The sequence below is a fragment of the Macaca mulatta genome, chromosome 19 (genome assembly GCF_049350105.2).
Source record: "Macaca mulatta isolate MMU2019108-1 chromosome 19, T2T-MMU8v2.0, whole genome shotgun sequence".
NCBI lineage: Eukaryota > Metazoa > Chordata > Mammalia > Primates > Cercopithecidae > Macaca > Macaca mulatta.
The window spans coordinates 19477839-19487749 of NC_133424.1; the positions used below are offsets into that span (position 1 = coordinate 19477839).

General features: G+C 56.9%; 2 protein-coding genes across 7 annotated transcripts in view; one reads left to right on the forward strand and one right to left on the reverse strand.

The window, feature by feature from the left end:
• The window catches only part of COPE (COPI coat complex subunit epsilon), a 23242-nt gene extending 18911 nt beyond the window's left edge, over window positions 1-4331 (reverse strand). For 3 of the 4 annotated variants that reach the window (XM_015123353.3, XM_077976838.1, XM_015123352.3), the window contains exon 1: window positions 49-213. In XM_015123353.3, coding sequence (XP_014978839.3) covers window positions 49-174 — 126 coding nt within the window. In that variant the 5' untranslated portion in view covers window positions 175-213. 4 annotated transcript variants of the gene reach the window in all.
• DDX49 (DEAD-box helicase 49) lies at window positions 534-9899 on the forward strand. Of its 3 annotated transcripts, XM_077978468.1 has the most exons (14): window positions 534-678; window positions 1574-1697; window positions 1828-2078; window positions 2675-2760; window positions 2855-2976; window positions 3338-3525; window positions 3615-3755; window positions 5212-5287; window positions 5581-5657; window positions 5840-5937; window positions 7579-7653; window positions 9062-9150; window positions 9261-9332; window positions 9423-9899. In XM_077978468.1, exons 3-14 carry the CDS (start codon window positions 2008-2010, stop codon window positions 9609-9611), a joined length of 1284 nt encoding a protein of 427 aa, XP_077834594.1. In that variant the 5' UTR covers window positions 534-678; window positions 1574-1697; window positions 1828-2007; the 3' UTR covers window positions 9612-9899. The 3 variants fall into 3 exon arrangements, 2 of the variants coding, with proteins under 2 accessions (XP_077834594.1, XP_014978846.3); XR_013409262.1 differs by lacking the exon at window positions 1828-2078 and having other exon boundaries at window positions 7579-8093; window positions 8403-9150; XM_015123360.3 differs by lacking the exon at window positions 1828-2078.
• The last annotated feature ends 12 nt before the right edge of the window (window positions 9900-9911 follow it).

The following is a 9911-nucleotide window of genomic DNA, read 5'->3' on the forward strand; positions in this document are numbered from 1 at the left end:
GTCCTCCGCCTCCGCCCCCAGCGTCCCCGCGCCCCTGCGCTGCCGCACCTTCACCCGCTGCGCCTCGTTTATGCACTGCTGGTAGCTGCCGATGTAGAAGGCGTTCTTTACGTCGAACAGCTCATCCACCTCCCCGGAGCCGCCGGACGCCGGGCCGGGGGCCGGAGGCGCCATGTCGCTGTCTTCTCACCGGCTCCTCTTCCTGAAAGACACGTCGGCCGGAAGCAAGACACCTTCACGGGCACGCTGGGAAATGTAGTTTACTTTTTCCGAGTGGCGGCGAAGTAAGCCAATGGGAAGCTCCACAATGATAAGCAAGGGGGCGGGAGACGTAAGTGCGTCACGCAGGGCATCTCGGGAATTGTAGTGTGTTTCTGCAAGCCAATGGGATCCGGGGAAACATGATAAAGATGCGGTCGAGGCTGGGAATGGGCTGAGGGAGCTGGAGAAGGTGGGACCACGCAGGAGGCAGATCCAATAAACAGGAAGAGTTTTTCTCGTGACGTCGTCGGCGCGCGCCGGAAGCGCAGATCACACGGGCCCCCACACGGCTGGTCACAGGGATGTCAGGCTTCGCGGAGCTCGGGCTGTCGTCGTGGCTAGTGGCACAATGTCGGCAGCTGGGTTTGAAGCAGCCCACGCCCGTGCAGCTCGGCTGCATTCCCGCCATCCTGGAGGGTAAGTATGGCTCGGTGCCTTCCCCAAGAGGCGTCTCCGCTCCTCTCGACCCCTTTCCCTTCTCGCAGCCTTTGCTCATTCCGGTTCCACGAGGCGAGGGGTAACCTCCGGCGTTACAGGAGATCCGGGGTTCCGGAGGCCGACTGGACAGTGTTGGCATTTAGCTTGCATGACCGACTCGCTTTATGTCCGTACACAACTGATGTAATCTCTGAAATTTTCATAGTCTCAGCACAGGGAGGGTTTGATGAATGACTAATCGATAGTATCGCAAAATCCTGCAGACCTGGTACTGCTATTTTTATTTTACAAATAGAAGTTGAGGCTGTCAAAATTGCTGGTAGATCCAGGACTCCTTGGTCCTGTGATTGCTCCTCTAGGAGCAGGTCTTCTCTCTGCTTCTCTAGCCCAACCCAGTTTGGCCATTAAAGAGAGGCCCACAGGAAGCCTAAGATGTGACAAGTCAGGGATTAAATAAACAAATGAAGGGGTCAACAGGGAGCACAAGATGCCTATGAGGGAAGGGAATTCTGGGTTCCCCAAGTTCATGTGCTCCTGGAGGGAGTTAGAATGAGGTGGTGGGAAGCTGTGGGCATCTCAGGTCAAATACATATGGGTTCCAGTCCAGCCTGCTCCTCACTGGCTGTGTGTCCTGGGCAGGTCTCTGAAACCCAGTTTTCCTTTCTGTTAAATGGAGATGATAATCCCTTCCTAGGATTTGTCCGTTGCCAGTGGAAAGTGGTCAGTATGCCCAGAATGGAAAAGGCTTACTGGCACACAGGACTTGACGCACAGTGATTGCTCACTAAACGCTTTGTAAGCTGTTGTACACTGTGCCCAGTGGAATGGCTGTCCACACATGGAGGGTATTGATGCTGCTTTGTCCTCAACCCAGGTCGAGACTGCTTGGGCTGTGCCAAGACAGGCAGTGGGAAGACAGCAGCGTTTGTCCTTCCCATCTTGCAGAAGCTTTCTGAGGATCCCTATGGCATCTTCTGCCTCGTCCTGACACCCACCAGGTGAGCCCCCAGCAGGCCTCCTGGGTATGGGTTAACCAGCTGTGTTCTCTTGGGCAAGCACCTTTCCCTCTCTGAGCGCCCTTTTCCCACGTGTGAGATGAGGATGAAAATCTTGCTACCCGCTTCTTAGGGGTCCTGCAGAATTAAACCAGATGGCCCGGGTGCAGTGGCTCACACCTGTAATCCCAGCACTTTGGGAGCTCCAGGTGAGCGGATCACTTGAGGCCAGGAGTTCGAGACCAGCCTGACCAACATGGAGAAACCCCATCCTTACTAAAAATACAAAAAAATTAGCTGGGCATGGTAGCGCATGCTTGTAATTCCTGCTACTCGGGAGGCCAAGACAGGAGAATTGCTTGAACCCAGGAGGCGGAGGTTGCGGTGAGCCGAGATCACACCATTGCACTGTAGCCTGGGCAACAAGAGCAAAACTCCATCAGAAAGAGAGAAAGAGAGAAAGGGAGGAAGGGAGGAAGGGGCAGGCAGCAGAAAGGGTATTGGGGCCTGGGCATATTGGAGCCAGTTTGAGAAAGGCCTTGAATGCCAGGCGGAGGGTTAGAATTGATTCTGGGGGTATGTGAGCAGCAAAGGTCATGGGCCAGGGAGAGGCTAGGACAGAGTTGGTTGGGGACAGAGAGGAGGAGAGGAGGCTGATGCTTGAGACCCTCTGGCTGGGGCAACTGGCTGGTGGTGAGGCCACTGCTGAGAGGCAAACTGGGGGAAGGCGCGGGTTTGGGGTAGGAAGAGATGCTGAGGCCAGTTTGGGTTGGGCTGGTGAGGAGGGATGTTCCAGGCTGAGCCTGGCGAGGGGGCAGGGGCCACAACAGCCTCCAAGGCTCAGCATCAGAGCCTTTGTGAACAGGACGGGGCAAGTCAGGAGCCTGGGGGCTCAGGGAGGAACGCTGGGGATGGAGAGGGGAATGGGGGGCAGGCCCAGAACCACTACCTGACCCAGCCTGGCCCCTCCACACCCACAGGGAGCTGGCCTACCAGATCGCAGAGCAGTTCCGGGTCCTGGGGAAGCCTCTAGGGCTGAAAGACTGCATCATCGTCGGTGGCATGGGTACGGGGGCTGGGAGGCGGGGGAAGCCCCAGCATGGGACCTCAGCAGCTTTGGACCACCCGCCCAGCCCTGCCTCTCATACTCTGTCTCCCAGACATGGTGGCCCAGGCACTGGAGCTCTCCCGGAAACCGCATGTGGTCATCGCCACACCAGGGCGCCTGGCAGATCACCTGCGCAGCTCCAACACTTTTAGTATAAAGAAGATCCGCTTCCTGGTGAGTTCGCCCCGCCCCTGCAGACTTCAGGAGCTGGGCTCGGAGCCTCCAGTCCCAGCGTCAGAGTCTGGGGCACCATGTCATCCATTTAGGAAACGTATGTTTCTTAGACTTTCCAGTAAAATGCTAGGAACAGTGACAAGGACCATTCAAGGACCAAAAAGAGGGGACCCATTCCTAGCAGTGTTATTTGGGGGTAGGGCCTTGCTGAGACTTGGGTGAGGGGCAGGCCTCCCTTGGAAGGAGGGTACTCCAGGGCCTAGGGTCCATGTCCACGCCTCTCAAAGAGGCCTGTTTCAGGGATGGCCAAGACCCGGGGTCATGGACGACACCCTCACCCCTGCCCCCACTGGCACGGCAGGTGATGGACGAGGCAGACCGGCTGCTGGAACAGGGCTGCACTGACTTCACCGTCGACCTGGAGGCCATCCTGGCGGCTGTGCCGGCCCGCAGGCAGACACTGCTGTTCAGCGCCACGCTGACCGACACACTCCGGGAGCTACAGGGCCTGGCCACCAACCAGCCCTTCTTCTGGGAGGCACAGGCCCCGTGAGTCCGCAGCCCAGACAGTGTGGGGAGGGCAGCTCCATCCTACAGGCAGGGACACTGAGGCGTGCGGTCTACCTGTCCATCCCCAGGGTGAGCACCGTGGAGCAGCTGGACCAGCGCTACCTGCTGGTGCCCGAGAAGGTCAAGGACGCCTACCTGGTCCACCTGATCCAGCGCTTCCAGGATGAGCATGAGGACTGGTCCATTATCATCTTCACCAACACGTGCAAGTGAGCGGGGCTCGCCTCTCCCCTCCCATCACCCTTCAAAGGAGGAGGTGGCCCAGTGTCTTGGGTCTGGGACACAGTCTCAGCTCTGCTCAGCCTGTAGGTCATGGGGGCTTTCCTCAAGGAGCCAAGGTCACCCCATCTGAAGGTGCAGCCGGGTTTTGGGGTTCCTCAGACCAGCCCTTGATGGAAGGTCCAGGAAACCCCTGCAAGTGTCTGTTTGAGTAGCTCATTTGCTGTGTTCTGGGGGTGTCACTAAACTTTTCTGGGCCTCTAGTCCCGTCTCAGAGGAAGCTGTGACAACTAACAGGCCTGGTGTGCATCTGCGCAGAGAGAGACCCCGGGGGAGGCAGTTCACATCTTCTCCATTGAGCTGTTTGGGAAGATACTGAGAAGCTGGAGACTCTTCCAGCATGAGCCAGGATAGAAGGGCAGAAGTCAAGGCGCTTTAAATGTGTTACCTCCCAGAAGAGGAAAGTTGGGACTGGGCGCAGTGGCTCCTGCCTGTAATCCCGGCACTCTGGGAGGCTGAGGTAGGCGGATCACCTGAGGTCAGGAGTTCGAGACCAGCCTGCCCAATGTGGTGAAACTTTACCTCAACTGAAAATATAAAAATTAGCCAGGCATGGTGGTGAGCACCTGTAGTCCCAACTACCGTGGAGGGTGAGGTGGGTGAATCACTTGAACCTGGTAGGTAGAGGTTACAGTGAGCCGAGTTAGTGCCACTGCACTCCATCCTGGGGGACAGAGCGAGACTGTCTCAGGAAAAAAAAAAGAGAAAAGTTTGGCTATAGGGTGGCTGTCAGGCACGGCAGGATCCAGCAGCTTATGTGATGGTCCCCATCCTTTCTCCCTGTACCCTTGTTTCTACTCTGTCTTCTTCTGCTGGCTCCTTCTCGGCCTTCTTGGTAACAGTGACCACCCCTAGCAAGTCAGTTTCCAGCCCTGCAGTCCCAGGGCCAACTCCTGTCAGTTCCAGCTCCAGGGAGGGATCAGCAGAGAGTATATCAGGCAGGCAAGGCCTGTGCCAACCCTCATCCTGCCTCTTTTTTTTTTTTTTGAGAGTTTCATGCTGTCCCCCAGGCTGGAGTGCAATGGCACACTCTCACCTCACTGCAGCCTTGCCTCCTGGGTTAAATTCTCCTGCCTCAGCCTCCTGAGTAGCTGGGGCTACAGTCATGCACCACCATGCCCGGCTAATTTTTGTATTTTTAGTAGAGACGGGGTTTTGCCATGTTGGGACAGGCTGGTCTTGAACTCCTGGCCTCAAGCAATCCACCCGCCTCAGCCTCCCAAAGTGCTGGGATTACAGGCGTGAGCCACCGTGCTTGGCCTGCTGCCTCTCCTTTGTAAGCTTCATGGGGCCACTGTGCTAGGTGTCTCAGGGGCGGGTGGGGGCAGGAACACCTTCCCAGAACCCGAGAGCTGGAGGGATTGACAGGCCCATCCTTCCCGCCAGGACCTGCCAGATCCTGTGCATGATGCTGCGCAAATTCAGCTTCCCCACCGTGGCTCTGCACTCCATGATGAAGCAGGTGAGGCCACCCCGGGACACCTCCCGGCCTCAGACATCGGCCCCGATCCTTCCTTCTGCCGGGCGCCTTCTTCCTGCCGCCTGGTCTCTTCTGGTCCCAAAATATCGCAGCTCACGAGGCCCTGCCTGACCATACCTCTTTTAGCCGTCACTCATTTGTCCCGGTCTGACTTCTCATGGCCACCTTCCTCAATGGACAGCTGGGGCACTGTCCCGGCCTCTACCCTGTCCCCAGGCCTCACACAGAAAACCCTGCCTTCACTCATTCCCAATTTTCTTCCCAACCCCGTGCAGAAAGAACGCTTTGCCGCCCTAGCCAAGTTCAAGTCCAGCATCTACCGGATCCTGATCGCAACAGACGTGGCCTCCCGGTGAGCAGCCCCCAGTCCCCTGCCAAGGGCACTCCCTCGTTTACTACAAGGCCCCACGGATGAGAAGGCTGGCCTCAGGCATGTCAGGCAGCCCCAGCCTCCCTGCTGAGTGACCCTGGGTGAGTCCTAGCCTCGGTTTCCCCACATGGACAGTGGAGCTGACAAGCCACATCTCCCTCCAGGGGCCTGGATATCCCTACGGTACAGGTGGTCATCAACCACAACACCCCCGGGCTCCCCAAGATCTACATCCACCGAGTTGGCCGGACGGCCCGTGCAGGTGAGTGGTGGAGGGGGAGGCCGGGCCTTGGGCCCCTGTCCCTCCAGCCTGCCCAGCAAATTCAGGTGGTAGGACGTGGGTAGGGTGCAGCCCACAGATGAGAGCTACTCAGGGCCATGTTTGCAAGTTGGGGAGTTGTCCTTTCTGAAGCAACGGTGAATCCCAGCTACTCGGGAGGCTGAGGCAGGAGAATCACTTGAACCCAGGAGGTTGCAGTGAGCCGAGATCGCACCATTGCACTCCAGCCTGGGCAAAAAGAGCAAAACTCTGTCTCAAAAAAAAGAAAGCATAGGGTAGGGTAGGGTAGAATGCCAGGCGCGGTGGCTCACGCCTGTAATCTCTGCACTTTTGGAGTCCAAGGCAGGCAGATCACAAGGTCAGGAGTTCGAGCCCAGCCTGGCCAACGTGGTGAAACCCTGTCTCTACTAAAAATACAAAAAAATTAGCCAGGTGTGGTAGAGGGCGCCTGTAATCCCAGCTACTCAGGAGGCTGAGGCAGGAGAATTGCTTGAACCTGGGAAGCGGAGGTTGCAGTGAACAGAGATTGCACGATTGCATTCCAGCCTGGGTGACAGTGCAAAACTCTGTCTGAAAAAATAACTAACTAAATAAGTAAATAAAGGCCGGGCGTGGTGGCTCATGCCTGTAATCCCAGCACTTTGGGAGGCAGATCACGAGGTCAGGAGATCGAAACCATCCTGGCTAACACGGTGAAACCCCATCTCTACTAAAAATACAAAAAATTAGCCAGGCATGGTGGCGGGTGCCTGTAGTCCCAGCTACTCGGGAGGCTGAGGCAGTAGAATGGCATGAACCTGGGAGGCAGGGCTTGCAGTGAGCCGAGATTGTGCCACTACACTCCAGCCTGGGCAATGGAATGAGACTCTGCCTCAAAAAAAAAAAAAAAAAAAGTAAATAAAATAAAAATATAAGATAAAGCAAACGCCAGTGAGGTGCTGCCTTCACCCAAGCCAGGTGATGAACTGAGCAGCGTGGGGCTGCCTCCTGGGAGGGTGCACATACAGCCCCAGCCCCTACTACTTGCTGCTGCCCGTCAGGGAGGGCCATGGTGTCCATGAGATGCTCTCACTTCTCGAGACAGGAAAGATGTGGTTGCTGGGGTCAAACTGGGCCTGGACCTTCTATCCTGACCCTGTAGTGCTGGGCAGGTCACTTCCGCTCCCCAGACCTCACATGGCGGATAATGAGAACAGTGACGTCCACGTGGGTCTGCCATGAGGGTCCCGGACCTTGTCCGCCATCAGTGCAGTTTCGGCCCTAGTCACCGTCACAGAAACAGCAAGCAGAGATCTTGGTCTGAGGCCTGTCGGGGCTAATGGCTGGCATTACTTAGACTGGGTTCCCTGGCAGCCAAGCCAAAAAGGGAAATCGGACAGTAACTGACTGCTGTTTAAGGCCAGACCGGCAGAACTGCGTCTCGCCAGCGACCTGTCCTCCACACAGAGGTCTTGCTTGGGGTCAAGCCCAGATACTCTGGGCTGATCCCTCCCAAGCCCAAGCCCTAGCCCTTGTTCAGCATCTCCAGGAGGACCCCTGAGCTGTGTAGCCATCAGGATCTGCCCTTATTCGCCCCATGTCCTGACCCCCAGCACATAGCAGATAACTGGCACATCCCCACAGGGCGGCAGGGTCAGGCCATCACGCTGGTGACACAGTACGACATCCACCTGGTGCACGCCATTGAGGAGCAGATCAGTGAGTGGGGTGGAGGGGGGGGTGGAGGAGGGGGGGGTGGAGGAGGGGGGGCGGGCTGGGCAGAGGTGGGTGCCTCAGGGTGAGACCCATTTGCCCCTGTCAGACACCAGCCGGCCTGCTCCCATGAGCAGATTTAGGCTGGGCTTCCTTCCCTAGGCACCCCCTAAAGAAGTTCTTTTGCCCATTTATTGAAACAGACTTCCCATAGTTGCTGCCAGCAGCTGAAAGCCACATGAGTCAGGAGGGGACTTGGGTTTCTCAGACTGTGGTGTGTGGAAGGCCCCTGAGATGTCAGAGGCCTCACTGACAGGGCCTGGGCCTGCTAAAAACCTCTAGGAGTAGTTTCATACGCAGCCAAGACAGAGACACTTCCTAAGGTATCTCTGATCACTGCATAGACTGTCCTAAAATTTAGAAACAATTGGACTTGGCCGGGCACAGTGGCTCACGCCTGTAATCCTAGCACTTTTGAGAGGCCGAGGTGGGCGGATCACTTGAGCCCAGGAGTTGGAGACCAATCTGGGCAACATGGCGAAACCCTGTCTCTACTAAAAATACAAAAATTAGCCAGGTGTGGTGGCGCACGCGTGTAATCGCAGCTACTTGGGAGGGTGAGGCATGAGAATTGCTTGAACCCGGGAGGCAGAGGTTGCAGTGAGCCGAGATCGCGCCATTGCACTCCAGCCTGGGGGACACTGAGACTCTGTCTCAAAGAAAAAAAAAAAAAAACATCTGGACTTGAAGGCCAGGCGCGGTGGCTCACACCTGTAATCCCAGCACTTTGGGAGGCCGAGGTGGGTGAATCACTTGAGCCCAGGAGTTTGAGATCAGCCTGGGCAACATGGAGAAACCCTGCCTCTCCAAAAAAATACAGAAACTGGCCGGGCATGGTGGCGCACGCCCGTAGTTCCAGCTACTCAAGAGGCTGAGGTTGGAAAATTGCTTGAGCAGAGGCTATAGTGAACTGTGATTGAGCCATCGCACTCCAGCGTGGATGACAGAGTAAGACCCTGTCTTCAAAAAAAGAGAAAGCAAGAAATATCTGGACTTTAAAGGACACTGTTTCCAAGAAATCAATATTCATGGTTAAACTCATAATGCTGCTAACACCAAAAAATAAAAAAAGGGAGGCTGAGACACGAGAATTGCTTGAACCCGGGAGGTGGAGGTTGCAGTGAGCCGAGATAGTGCCACTGCACTCCAGCTTGGGCGACGGTGAGACTGAAAGACAGCGGTCCATACCTTCCTTAGCTCAGAAATCCCTGATCTTGCCCACCTGGCCCTTACCTGATATGACCCCAGATGGCCTTGCATACCCCACAGCATGGGGAACTCACTACTTGGCTGAACTCCCACTCCATGGCACGTCTCCTCCCCACCCCCACCCCCGGCTTTACTGTCCCCATAGAGAAGAAGCTAGAGGAATTCTCCGTGGAAGAGGCCGAGGTGCTGCAGATCCTCACGCAGGTCAACGTGGTGCGAAGAGAGTGTGAGATCGTGAGTGTCAGAGGCGGGCGGGGACTAAAGTGCTCTCCGGAGCCGGTGGTGCTCCCTTCCAGGTGGGGCCTCCATGACCGGCATCTCCTTACCCCGCTTCCCTCCACCAGAAACTGGAGGCGGCCCACTTTGATGAAAAAAAGGAGATCAACAAACGGAAGCAGCTGATCCTGGAGGGGAAGGTGAGGGCCGAGCCCACAGGTAGGGGTGGGTGGCTAGGTTCCCTGGGTGGGGTCGCCAGCTCAGCCGTCCCCTGGTCCTCTCTGTACCAGGATCCTGACCTGGAGGCCAAGCGCAAGGCCGAGCTGGCCAAGATCAAGCAGAAGAACCGGCACTTCAAGGAGAAGGTGGAGGAGACGCTGAAGCGACAGAAGGCCGGCAGGGTTGGCCACAAGGGGCATCCACCCAGGGCCCCACCTGGGTCCCACTCAGGCCCAGTCCCCTCCCAGGGCCCTGCCTGAGCCCCACACAGCCATCTGCCCGGTCCTGGACTCTTCTATGGAGCTGAGGGTCGGAGGAAACTTCCTTGGGGCCTACCCAGTGCCCCGCAGTGGAACCCGTGGGCGCTCGTGTTGTGCGGGCCCTGCTCCTCTGCCCCGAAACCACTGGCTGGCCCCCTCCCTGAGCCTTGGCCAAGATTCAGGCTGCAGAGGAAGAAAGAACATGGCGGAGGTTGTGACCCCGACCCAAGGTCACCCCTTAGGGGTGCCGCATACAGGAGGTGCTCAATAAACGGGTCTTTTGACTTAGCCTCACTTTGG

Bases quoted from the DNA above. Each gene is read 5' to 3' on its own strand.
- DDX49 (XM_015123360.3), top strand. From the start codon at position 564: ATGTCAGGCTTCGCGGAGCTCGGGCTGTCGTCGTGGCTAGTGGCACAA. The intron at 2,761-2,854 runs GTACGGGGGCTG...TCTGTCTCCCAG, and splicing joins CATCATCGTCGGTGGCATGG to ACATGGTGGCCCAGGCACTG. The intron at 9,151-9,260 runs GTGAGTGTCAGA...TCCCTCCACCAG, and splicing joins TGCGAAGAGAGTGTGAGATC to AAACTGGAGGCGGCCCACTT.